This window comes from Ambystoma mexicanum, chromosome 1q (genome assembly GCF_040938575.1).
Source record: "Ambystoma mexicanum isolate Mex_15411 chromosome 1q, UKY_AmexF1_1, whole genome shotgun sequence".
Taxonomy (NCBI): domain Eukaryota; kingdom Metazoa; phylum Chordata; class Amphibia; order Caudata; family Ambystomatidae; genus Ambystoma; species Ambystoma mexicanum.
Genome location: NC_090922.1, coordinates 475,361,835 through 475,375,765, shown reverse-complemented (window position 1 = coordinate 475,375,765; position 13,931 = coordinate 475,361,835). Strand labels below are relative to the sequence as shown.

Below are 13,931 nucleotides of genomic sequence, written 5' to 3'. Positions count from 1 at the left end.
ATCGGGGACAGGATTACACACAGGCACCTCCGTGGTGGCCTGTGCTGCCTCCTGTCCCTGCCCCTGCACTGCACCACTAGCACCAGTGGAATCCCCACCTACAGACCCTGTGTCTGTCCCTTGCACGGCCTCCTCCTCCACAAAACCCCCCACCAACCTGGATGACTCCGTACAATCTTCCTTCGTCGCTCCCTGTGGGGTCTCAGCTGCCCCTTCTGCTCCCTAGGAGTCCAACTCCGTCCTCCGCCTCTTGGGATGCGGCACCGGACTCCTCACCCCCCGACAAGATGACAACCTGGGAGGGGAGCCGGGCCTTGCGTCTCCGGCTGGCAGGATGATACCTGCCGCTGTGCTCCACAGCACCCTCTCCGCCCTCTTCTTCAGTTGACGCTGCAGACAGGGAGAGGTAAAACACAGGCATCAGGGCACTGTACAATGGACTGATACACACATGACAGTTGCACATGAGTGGCATTGTTTAACTACAGACACGGCATCACACTCCACGACACACATCATTTTAACTCACACACATGAACATTTCAACAGCAATATTGCACCAGACAGCACCATCCATACACATACAACAGCATGAACAGCCAAAGGTGAGCCTGACATCACATGAAACACAAGGAGCGCACTAGACATGCACACACACCACCACACTTACATGCATGCATGTCTACATCTCCTCCAACTGTTGCAGTGATGAGATCACCATACATGTCACATCTGCCAATCATCCTTCTACATATCAGTGTCACGTGCATCCATGTTGCATCACAGTTGCACACTTGTCAGATACACATACATGCAAATGTACACAGTGCAGATACATGCATTATGAACCACCATCCATGCCACAACCATGCCAATGTACATACACAGAAATTCAAACATGTGTGCTCCCACACCTGCATTTTCCCAGCATGCTTACCAACACATACACCATCAATGTGTCTCACAACTGAGAGGACTCACATGTAGCAGCCTCAAACCCATGTTCATACACATCCCTACATGGCCCTACATAAACACATGTGCAACCTCCACACTACTGGCACACCACGACACACGCAGCGTACTATCAACATGCATATACACTTACCGCTCAACTCCAGACGGGTCTGCATCTCAAGGATATGGATGTAGAGCGTGGGGCATATGCGTTCCAGGACCCTCATTTGATGGTTCGACAGCTGGCCCCAGCGCCCCTTGGCATCCGCTGCCTTAACGAGGCGCCGAGCCTTGTTGAGGGTCCTGGACCTGAAGTCCTCCCAGCGCTTCTTGATATGATGTAAGTGGCGGACTGCAACCCCCTCCGCGTTGATGGCAGTCACGATGTCCATCCAGATCCTGGTCCGGCCTTCATTGTCGGCACGCAAACTTCCAAAGAGGGCATCATACTGCCCCAGGACTTGCTCCACCAGGACACCAACTTCGGTGGCAGTGAAGCTGGTGGCCCTCTGCCTCTCTGGCTGGGGGTTGCCAGTGCTGCCAGATGGTGTTGTGCCCGACATGGCAACCCCAGAGGCAGGAGTGGGTGGGCAACTAGGTCCTGGGGCTGGGCTGTGGAGCGATGGAATCCCAGTCGGGAGTATTCGGTTCCAGCAGGGGTGGTCACAGCAACTACACCCCTGGCTGACGTGCAGGCAGCAAATGGCAGGGCACCTGGGCAGCAGGCAGTCAGGCAGCAGCAGATGGCAGGTGGGAGCGTGCTCGGGGCTCTGGGGGGGCAGTAATTGGGCCTTCTGGGCAGGAGCGAGGTCTTCTGTGTGTTTTCGCGTGGCCAGCTTGATACGGAGTGATTTGGCACATGAAAAAATTGCACGTCAGCATGTAATTCGAGGAAAGGGCCTTAGCGCGTAAGTGCGTCAGCACACACACGCGATTCCATTGGACCAAAGGCCCTTAGCGCGTAAGTTACATTACGCGCGTGGGCGTTTCCCTCATAGCACGTGATGACAGAGCACACATGGAAAAACTGCACGTCCGAGTGTCATTGCTTGTAATTGGAGGAAAGCTCCCGCGTACACGCGTATCTGACGTGTACTTGTGCGCCGGTTTAAAGTCTACGTGTAGGACGCCATTTCCTTGTACGTGCTTTTCGTGGAGAGCGAGTGGGTGAAATCTGTACTTCTTGTCGGTTCACACGCGATTACTTCACAGCGTTTCTAGTTCGTACTCCCGGTTACCTCTGACAGCTCTTTTCTGAATTTTTGTTCGGCCTGTTTCCTCAGAGTTCACTTCTCCTTTTGTCCTGTCTCCTCAGACAGCGTACAATTCTTCTTTTGGCGGGGGTGTTGCCAACGCGCACACGCGCTTATTTTTCACATTCTTTTTCCAGGCAGACGGTGAGTTCCTCACGTACTTAGCAACTGTGCTTGCCCCGTGTGTCGCGTTCCCCATCAGAGGTCATTGTAGTCTGCGTGTATTATGCGTACGCTTAGTTTTGTGTTTCTGGGTGCCACAGCATAGAGCGGGTTCATTTTTTCACGCATGTGGTCTACGAGGGGTTGCGTGCACTTTAATTTTTGATTTTGAGCTGCCTGTGCGTTGCGTGACCCATCATCTTCCCCCAGGGGTCACAGACAGCCTTGTTAGAGCACTAGGGTACAAATTCCATCTGGTATCCCACCCCTTTGACCCCCAATTGCCCAGGACAATAGTTTACTGCAACTCCCATATGCACAACAACATCAGTGCCATGGTTGGGAGGCGACCAAGCGGTAAGGGAGGCAAAGGTGGCCGACCTTCAAAAGGTGGGTGTGGTGGGCACAGTAGGGGACGTGGCTGGGATTTGCAGGGTACCCCTATACCCCCATGTGTGGAGCAACAATCGGGGACACCCATTCCACCCCCCCATGGTTGAGGGAAACGTGGCTGACACCATCCCAGCTCAGCCCCTGTTGGACCAGCCCATTGTGGCACCTGACCTGGCACAGGATGACTCCCTGGCTGACTTCCAGGTCAGCAAGTCTAGGCCACGTGTGGCGGTGCAAGTTGTTGTCACCAAGCCACATGGATCTGGGGCAGCTATGTCATATGCTGCCCCAAGTATGCAGGGTGGGGAGGCTGTAGGGGCAGCTGCAGCTCCATCCGCCCCAGCTGTGACTCTCCCAGCCAGGACAGTGTCAGTACAGGTCCATCAAACTGACGTTCCCCCTGCCAACATTACCCTGCAACCAATGCCTGCATCAAGACCTATGGTCATTGTGCATTCCCACACTCCTACTACCCAGTCCACCGGTGATTCTGCCCCTACTGACCAGAGCAGCGTAAGCCACTCTGGCTCTGCTCCACCTTTAAAGAAGAGGAAGAAGGGTGCTCTGGCACAGACACGGCTACACACTCCGGTACCTCAAGGAAGCCTTGCTTTAATGATCCGGAACTTGATGCACTTGTGGCCTATGTGTCAGCACATAGCCACGAAATGCTGGTGACTGCAGGGTTCAAGACCACAACTGGTCAACGTAAGGCACACTGGCATAGCATCGCCGACCGCATAAGTGCCCTTGGATTTGTGAGGCGCACAGCTGATGATTGCTACAAGCAGTGGAATGAACTGAAACGCAGAGCAAAGAACAAGCTGGCCTCAAATCATGTCGCTACTCTGGTGACTGGAGGTGGGTCTCCACAAGAGGACAACGAACTCACTACTGAACATGAGTCTGTTGCTGGGGCCTTCGTCACAGAGGAACAGATCCAAGGTGTGGGAGAACTACCGGATTATGATGCATTGTCCGGTGAGTGCCCATGCATGTGTGTGTAATCCATGTGTATGTTGTTTGGGTGACGGGTTCTGATTGAGTGCCAGGTGAGGGTGTGTGTGCCTGAGTGGTATGGGTCACCCATGTGCTTCATCCAAAACATTCAGCGGCCTTGGATTTGGGTGTGACAGTATCCCTTCTGTCCACAGTAGCAATTTAGTGCAACATTACGGCAGTTGCCCTTGAAGTGGCATCTTGCAACAACATTGTTTGTATTTTTCAGTGTTCGTTCAGGCTGATTGTTTCAATTCTTACACTTTTGCTACGCATTCCTCAGCCTTATTGACACATTTGTGACATGCTTCTGTCATTGATGAACCCTACATTGGCCCACATGTGTTACCTTGTTAGGTGAATGATTTGACCATTCAGGCTGATTGAGTTTTGGCCTGATCACATACTTTTTTGTGGCCTGTTTGAATGTGGAACATGATAGTTGTTTCCTGTCATGTTGAAGTGCACAACCATTGATGTGTACATCGGCCTGCAATCACTATTTTTGTACACTGTATGTGTTGCAGTGTGTGGCACATGCCTATTTAGTTTCATCATGACTATCTCACATGGATGGCTGACAGTATTCATTCACTGACATATGGATGTACTTGTGGAATGTGCTATGGTACATGCCATCTGTGTGATGGCATGTGTCATGTATGTGTATTGGACATGCCACTCACAGGCCAATGTGTGATGGCAGTGCTACCCAGCATGCAGCAAATGTGTTGCTCTTCCATCTTGGTGTCATCAGTGTCTGCCTTTTGCCTCCCCTTCCAACTCGGTGACAGTGCATGCATGGGAGGGTTATAGTCATGTGGGACATGTGTAAATCATGTACTGGTTCTGTAGCTTGTCAGGCCTATTTGTGTGCTATGGTGCTAATGCCTGTTTCCATTTTTTGTCTTTCATGTTTTTGCAGGGGATGACGCACTTGATGCTGTTGAGGTTGAGGAGATGGTGCAGACCCAGGAGGGATCTCGGGCACGACCAGGCACCAGTGGGGGATGTGGTGTGGTGGTGGGTGAGAACCCAACCTTGCTGCAGACCATTCTGTCCAGGGGTGCCTCTGGGTGCCCCTCCCCAGACCTCTATTCAGGTGCTGATTCGGATGATGAGACCTATGTGCCGTCGCAGGTAAGTGTTTCTGGCAGGGATTCTGTTCTGTCCAACCCACCTGCACCAGGGGTAGATACCCTCTATAGGGATGTCAGTGTTGGTAAGTCTGCCTTTGGCGGTTACGGATGCAGGGTCACACTCCACAACATCTGATCCTGTTCCTGAGCCATCAGATCAGAGGGGGAATGCAGTCCTGCAGCCTCAGGCAGTGCCGGCACAGCAAGGCGCAGATCGCCTTGCCCCAAACAGGTCTGGTGCCCGCCGACGCGGTGGCCGTACGCCACCAGGCAATACCGCATGGGAACAATCCATGTACGGTATGACAACCCAACAGGCAGCATCAGTTGAGATGATGGCTCAAGCAATAGAGAGGGTGGCCACTTCCATTGTCCCCCCTGAAAGGCAGATGGAGCAACTACAGCAGGCAACAGACTCCATTTGCCAATCACACAGGGAGGACATGTTGGCGTCCAATAGGGACAGACGGGCGGCACTGGAGACTCTATGCCAATCGATATCAATAGAGTCCCAGGGCCACAGGGAAGCCCTGAGGGTAGAACTCCATCACCTCAGGGAGACTCTTGTTGACCTTGAGGCTTCCACTAACTTTAGGACAGAACAGCACTGGAGCGGCACACACGTTCGCTCTCAGCTGAAATGCAGGCAACTCGGGAGGAGATCCGGGCATCACGTCAGGTGGTGCATGGGGATCTCCGCACTATAATCCTCCAGAACGGGACCTTCCACACCTGCATGCTTGCTGCCATGGAGGACCATACATACCAGGGCTTTGCGTGGGCTGCCTCCCATGGCACCACCACCTCCTGTGGCGGCAGCAGCAGTTCTCCCACATTAGCATAGCCGTGCAGGCCATGAGCCCATGGAGGTGTTTTTTTTTCCATCCACACAGGCGCCTGTTGGTGCGCACCCTGTCCTTGGACCTCCTGGGTGCTTCCCCCCCCCCCCGGCCCCCACATGGCCATTTTTGATTATTTATTTTTTATTTTTTATTATTTTTTGACAGTGTGTTGCCTTGTGTGGCTCCCGTGGGCATCCACTGTATTCCGGCTGGGCACATGCAGGCTTGTCCTGAGTTTGGGTTAGATGCTTGGGTTTGTGAGACACACACCCCTCCTGCTTCCCGTTTCCATGAGCTTGCAAAGGGTGTGCCCAAGTGACAGTGACTTACACAGTGACGGTGGACTCCCATGAGCTGTGTGGGCAGTCTGTAGTCAATACTGTGTATACATTCCTAGTGGATATTGTTGTTGTATTGTACACTGCATGGTGTATTGATATGTGCTTGTGCATCCATGTCTTCTTCCTAAATTGCAGGTTCATTCCTCATGTCTTCAGAAGGCTGTCTACTTTGGAGATGGAGTTCATGTTGTAAGCAGTGCACTTAGACATTTGCGTGGCAGCAACACTGTACAGTTGGAAGTGCTCGATGTGTTGGCATAATCAGGTTGTAAGACTACCACTACTTTAACTTAGTACTGTCATGTTTATGCTATGTTTGAGGTTGTGTAGCTGCATTGTATTGTTTGTAATTATTTGGTCATGTGTGTTGTTAGTTTTACATTACTGGGAGCATTTTGTGTGTGGCCAGTTTCCATTAGGGACACTGTACTTTGTGACACTTGTGTCATGTTTTGGGGATTGCCTTGTTTGCTCTCACATAGCATGACATGCCATGGTGTGTTGGGTGGCGGTGCTGGGGAGGGGTTGGGTGACATGGCACTGTTGTCATGTTGTATTTTGCAAGGGGGTAATGAATTTAGCAGCATAGAAGTGTGTCTTTTGATGACACAGCATTGGTGGTGTTTGTGTAGGTAGGGATGCACACAATGTAACACTTCCAGGTGACCAATCTCAGGCTGGTATGGTTGTAACAGTTGACTGTCCCTTATGTCATCATCATTAATTGTCAGATGGTATGTGCCAGGGCTGTGTGCACTCCACAGGGGTGTGATTTTAGGTGAAGTAATTAGCCACCAGCTGCATACGGGCTGCCTCATCCCGTACCCTTTCCCCTCCCATGCGCAGCAGGCATGCATGTGGTTGGGGATATGGGGGCACCACCATGTCCATGGGCAGGCCCCAGCGTGTTGCAATGTTGTGCAGGACACATGCTGCCACTATGATCCTGCACACTACTGGGGGAGCGTCTAACAGCTGCCCGCCAGAACGGTCAAGGGAGCAAAAGCATGACTTGAGCACTCCTAATGTGCGCTCCACTATGCCCCGGGTTGCAACATGGGCTTTGTTGTATCTTACCTTGGGTGGCGTGGTGGGGTTCCGAATTGGCGTCATCATGTGGGTGCTCAGAGGGTAGGCACTGTCCCCTGGGGAGGTGGTGATGGACATCATTAGTGGGGTTGTGACATTACTCAGTATCTGACATGCACGCATTTGCTGTGGCATTTATACTCACCGAGCAGCCATGTATCGCCATGCCGCCCAGCTTCTAGGTCCCGGTTTAGGGTTGACATTCTGTAAATAAAACTGTCGTGGGTGGACCCCGGATAGTTGGCATATACTGAGGTGATGATTCCCTTGGCATCACATACTACCTGGACGTTGATGGAATGCCAGTGCTTGCGGTTTCTGTAGATGTGCTCTGATGCCCTGGGGGGACGCAGAGCCACATGGGTGCAATCAATGGCACCTAGGACTTTGGGGAATTGTGCCACCCCGTAGAACTCCTGGACGGCAGCCTGCCTTTCTGCAGGTGTTCTGGGCAGGTATATGTGCCTGCGGACGGATGGGCGTGCAGTCATGATGGCCAAGACCTGGTGTAGGCAGCGTCACTGCGTGGCCTGTGACACCCCCCCCCCACTATAGCACTTGTCCGCTGAAATGATCCAGTGGCCAAGAAGTGCAGTACATTGAGGACCTTCTCCAGGTGGCTGAGTGCTTGGGAGCACAGGGTGGGTGATGTGAGGTCATCCTCCCACTCACTGATCAGGTTGAGTATTATGTGAGGTGGAAACCTGTACCTCCCATACACCTGGTCATCAGGCTTCCCAAAAAGGCTGGTTCTGGGTGTGAAAATTCTGGGCCTGACTATCCTCCTCCTCCTGCGGTATCCCACGACCACTGCTGCTAGGAACGGTATATTCATCCTGGTGTCCTGGTGTCTGAGCTTGTTTGTTGTTTGTGCTGTGCGGGTCCACGTACACCTGCTTCCTGCTGGCGTACATGTTCCCGGATTAGCGCGTCTTTTTTGGCGCATGCGTTAGCCCCGTTCGAATCCATGAATACGTGTTTTGAACGTGCGTGTGGGCGTTCCGCGCATTTGCCTCCTGTACTTCCCCCTTGACGCCCACATTTTCACGCGTTGTTCCCCATTCCACGTGTCACGCCCTCTGTTCCTCCTACTTTTGTTGTGTGTGCCACGCTATGTGCGATTTCGCTGCGCGCGTATCGCACGCTGTTTAGAGATGTGTGCGCCAGCGTGCGCCACGCAGAATTTTGGCACACATCCTGGGATTTACACGCGCACGGACTTCCATGAATTGCTGTGCGCGGGTTTCGCTGCGATTTTTGCACTGGCACTGCGATTCGCACGCTTTCGCATGCTTGCGCTGAAAGTTTCAGCCCACATTAATTCCATGAATCGGCCCCTAAATCTGTGGAGAAAACAGTACCTTTGCAAGTAGAGACAGATTGCACAATACGTTAATGCGGTCTTTTGTTAAAGGATACATTCGGATACATGTTTGATGAACTACCTTCATTTCATGTTTATTATCTTTAGGAAGATAGTTTCTTTTGTGCTGAGGATTTATATTCCCTGGAACAAGTTCTGACGCTCCTTTCTTATTCTTAGGAGACTAAGGTGTGAGCTGGCTACGACAGCAGGCTGGTGTTGGTTCGGGCGATTCCTCCGCATATTTTCCATTGAAATGTTGGCTGATATGCATTATCGTTGCTTTGTGCGTGTGGGCTGTTCCAATCCTAAAGTTGCTTAGACATTCCTTTGCATCATAGAATGAATGTTTGGGAGGAAGTGAGATAATGGACACCGTGTGATGTTTGGTTTGGACGTTATGTCTTTAAACACTTGAAACTACAAATTTCCCTGGGTTTTGTGGGAAATGTAGTTTGTACGTTTAAAACCTACACTACTCAATTATGTCAGTAAATACAGTAAAGCTGAATATTGTACTCTATGTCTTTAAGAGAATAATGACTTATCTGTGCTAACAAAGTATATTCAATCTACATTGTCATCACCTAAAGATAGCAGTTATTGTATGCAATTAATTTCACTTGCATATATTCCCTTATGCTGTATACTCTCTAAAAACCTCAAATCTAAACTTTGCATGTGGTTTGTAGCGAATGCACGTGGTGAAGCGGATGTACCTTTACCATCCAAAGTCCTACGAAACTGCATTAAGACTCATGTTGGTGTGTACAATTCAAGCATGTGCCATGCAGTCCATCTTTGAAAGTAGGTGTCATCTCTACACCCTAACAAGTGCACCGTTTACTTTAACCAAATGGTTAGCATTCCGCTGAACCTAAACCTATCCTCACCACTTCCAAATACTAGAGTTCTTCTGCGTGGTTGCAGTTTAATTCTTTGCCGGATTATACATCTCCAATCCTGATCGCCAATCCTGAAATGGACCACTACAGACCAACTTACAAATGATCAAGAAATAATGTCACATATACATATCATAACACTGACCATCTGACCACGGGCTTCAGTGGGTGATTTTAAGCGTATTGGTTCCAATTATACAAATTAACAGTAAGCAAGGGAAAAAGATGAGTGTAGATATGAACCCAGAAGCTATGGATACAAGTGTGTGAGCATGTGGATGCGAGTGCCTCTGAGTGATGCATGTGAGTTTCCGTAGATGTGGGTTCAGTAGTGCATGGAATGAGGACATGCTCGTGCAAATAATCTGTGGATGACCTGGTGTGTGTTGTTGCAGTTCCATGTCATTCCATCGCCTGTTTTTATTTTGCAGCAATTTTTGCCGCCAAATTTTAAAACTCTTCTATCTTCTATATCCCTCTGCCCACCCACCCCATATTTTTCGATGGTTTTTTGCTGTAAAAAAATCGGCAGCAAAAAATGCAGCGGAAAAATAAAACTACGATGAATGGACGTTAGACCGTTGTTGCATGCTATCCTGTACCTTCGATTGCACCTGCGCCCCTCCTGAGAGGATAGCCATGAATGCTCCTCCACACTTACCGCTACAAGAGAATATACCAAGAAATCCTGCAGCAGAGGTGTGAATTGCTCTTCCTGGACTCTTCAGTTACGGTACAGGACAATCCTTCTAACAAATGTGTATGTGATTGTGCAAGTGCAGGTGCAAGAGTGCATGTGTGGGTCAGTGCAAGAGCCCGTCTTTGCCGCTTGTGTGAGCGGAGGTGATTAGATGAGCATGTCATGGGAGTACCTGCAAATATGGTAACGATTTCTTTGAATATGATTGCAATCACTGGCCTTGTAGGGAAATACCAGGGCATTTGATGCTTGTGGTAGGTGCACTTGGCTGGCGGCCACAATCATTGCTCCTTCAACAACACCTGCCAGACAAATAGAAATCCCTCTCTCACTCCACCAAAAGAACTGTGCTACTATATACACTGCCAAGCTCACTGCTGATGCCCGCCTTTTCTAAAGTAGCCAACTGATAGGTTCCCCGCAGAAGCAATGCAACAAAAGGCACAACCTAGCATGTGGTGTGAATACCCAGGCATCGCATGGCCGTACCTGGGACATGGTACTTGGTACGTGAACCTGTGTGTTATGGCAATGCCTGAGATTCAGCGTGAGTAGCTGGGCATTTGATAGGAGGACCTAGACATGTTATGTGAATACCAGGGCATATGGCAACAATACTTGGCATGTGAAAGGAAGACTAGGAAGGTGGTGACAGAGAGGCAAATGGTGGAAGCATAGCGCTGTATAATGACAAAAACTGGCATGAGGCATGACTATCTGGTCATTGTATGATTTTGCCCGGCATGTACTGCTTCAAGGTGTGTGCAATGGCAATACCTGGCATATGTAGTGCGTACTGGGTCTTATTTTGGCAGCACACAGAATAGGAGAGGAGTAATAGGGAATACTATTTCAGTATCGGGGTAACACAAGATACCACATGCTTGAACGGTGTGAGCCATCTAGCGCCTACATCCCCAAGGGTTCAGTGCGCTGCAACAAATGCACACACAAATAAATATGTTGCCAATACCTGGTCTATGTTAGGAGTATCTGGCCACGTTGCAGCATAGATCTACTCCAAACATGAGTACATCCAGTCATGTAACCACGCACATAAAAAATCAGATAAGCAAAATCCCAAACACTGACACGAGAACACATACCCCAAACCACAAATGCATCCACTGTCCACCAATGAACTCATGTGTACGCTGCACAACATATACACAATAAGCAGGCCGGGCCCAGTGGCTGTGGCAAAGGGTATTGTGATCAGTTCCTGCTGGTTACATTTGCCTGAGTAAAGAAAGGACGAACCTGCTTTGCATTGTCCGGCCTAGGGAAGGAGGTCCCACGCTAGGGCAGCTGTAAGGTTGGTGGTAGCAGGCAGGTGTGTGGGGAAAGGAGGAATGGTAAGGCCAGGTTGTTGATGTGAGGACAGTGGGGTAGGGGTGGAATGGAGAGTGTGCAGGCTGAGGGTGCTCTCGAATTTTGAATGAGGGCTTCGCAAAATTTTGCAGATTCGAAATGACTTTAGTCAATATGGCACTCAGGTACAGGTGTGTGGAATTCCACAATGCCACTCCTTCCTCTGCTCTGGGACACGTGTCATAATTGCGGAGAAAGGCTGTGGTCTTACCTTTCCAATGAACAGAAAGCAGCGAAACAAGCCTGCATTCTTTGGAACATGAGGGCTGCGCGCTATCGGTTGGCTTGGGGAATGATGAGGATCTGGTGTGTACGTATAACACAGCCCCAAAAGGTGTGAGGGAGATGAGATGGGGTGAGGGGGGCCTCCTTGCTGGTAAGAGATGTTGGTGAAGCGAGGAGCGCTACAGTGTTTGTGGGGAGTTACTGCTGGTTGACATTGTCTGGGGACCAGCAGCGTAGCTTGGGAAAGAGAGTTGGTGATATATATAGAGAATGGCAGGTGGGTGGTTGCAGGTTTCAGAGTAGGACTGGAAAGGAGCGACATTATTGGATGGTTGATCATGAGACAATGCTATGGGGTGTTTTGCAAGACGGTGGGCCTTTAGTGGAGGTCGTGGTGTTTCTCCTGAGTATAGCTGAAAGGGCGTTATATACAGTGGCACACCAGGTCAGGATTGTTTGTGAGCTCTGACATATCACTGGCCAGTTTTCTCAGAACCTTTCAAGAGACTGTGGTAGATTGCTCTGTCTCTCCCAGTGCTCCTGTGTTTAATCACTTTAAGGCTGACCTCGACCGCTACGCTCAGGGCTTGAGTTGTAGGTGCATGGTGTGTTTCAGTGCAGCTGACCTGATAAGTTAGTTACCAATGCGAGATCATTTGCCTACTTACTGTCTGGAAACATCAACTTTTGGGAGGAGAACACACACTGCTTCTCCAGGCCGGTGCAGTTCTGGATGCTGTTCTCTGTCTCATTACAGGTCACCAGGGAGCTGCAGGTATGGCACTGGAATCCGTTGGGCACATCTGCACCTAATGCTGAAAACAGGAAAAGCAGAAGGTTGGCTGTTTTCCCAGAAGAGCCAGAGCAAACACTTTGTTTTCTTTTTTTGTTCCTCGTCTGACATCTATCTAGTCATGCACTGGAGTTGTGGATGTGCCTGTATTTCAATTGTGGCTTTCGCAACAGGACTACACGGTGTTTCCCCTATTATTTGTCCCCTTTGAGTCCTAAAATAATATAACCACACCAGTGATATGTTCTAATTGTACTGCAGCACCCGCCTTCTTTTATCCCTTTCCAATTCCTAGAAAACTGGTCCTTCTGATATCATCGCACTGTGAGCATGGTGTGTGAAAATCATGTAAAAACGTTGCATGCATGATTTTCACGAGCCATGCAATTATGATGGATTTGTTTCATGGAGTTTGCACGTGGATCCGCTCCGTTACACAAACCCAAAAACATATCTGACCACATTTGCTTTTGATACTGGCAGAGATGCTTCATTTTCTTATGGAATCTGCATGCTTTTCGCTCTGCCAAAAAGCATGGGAAACCGTAGGAATCCATGTAAATGTCTCCCGTCATGCACAGACTTGAAGGGGGGCATTTGCAATTGAGTGCATGTTTACATATAAAAATGCCTGGATACCCAGAATCAGCTGGATTTCCATTCTTCCAGGGTCATTTTAAATTAAATGTTAAATGCATGCATGCATAGGACCACCAGAATTTGCACTGACGTGCTGTTGGATCCCCTGCAGGCAATTTTAAATATTTGCAAGGAGGAGGGAGAGAGAAAGCAAGGCAAAGTGGATTTTACGCTTTCATTTTCGCCTCTGTTTCGTTCAAAAGTAAGCACTGTCGGCAAGTACGGCTTTGCAGACACTGTTTACTAATAGAGTCTAATGGATTCCACCTGGTTTTGACCAGGTGCAGAAGCAACGCAGATTCAATAGAAATCCATTTGTTTCATGCCTGCATAAAAATGGCATGCAGGCGTGAAATGAAGTGCAGGAGGAATGCATGGCAGAAATCTTACCCCGCTCTGTGCCCCTCCTCCACCTCGTCACTGCAGCACAATTGGGTGGAGAGGTAAATCAAGGTGTAAAAGCATTACACCTTGCTTATACGCTTGGATTTACTACTCAGACCCATTAAAAATGAGGCTAATTATTTGCACCAACACACGCATGCAATCAAAATTACACCAATGGAAGACTACTGTCCTCATTGTGCAATTTGCAGGTCAATCCAAAATAGCCCTAAGAGTATTTTGCATTATTAATTCCCAGATTCACCAGCACATGAGATGAAAACTCATATGTATAGTATTGCAATGAGCTGCATTTAGCCGAGTGGACCAGAAAAGAAGTGACATCAATGCATGAAGAAACGGATGCTTCTACTTG

At 49.5% G+C, this 13,931-nt stretch overlaps 1 protein-coding gene across 2 annotated transcripts in view; it reads right to left on the bottom strand.

Annotated features, from left to right (window-relative positions):
* The window catches only part of LOC138529026 (urokinase plasminogen activator surface receptor-like), a 131,017-nt gene that overhangs the window by 81,200 nt on the left and 35,886 nt on the right, over positions 1-13,931 (bottom strand). For both annotated transcript variants that reach the window (XM_069640809.1, XM_069640810.1), the window contains exon 4: positions 12,408-12,554. In XM_069640809.1, the coding sequence (XP_069496910.1) occupies positions 12,408-12,554 (147 nt within the window). The remainder of the gene's footprint in view (positions 1-12,407; positions 12,555-13,931) is intronic.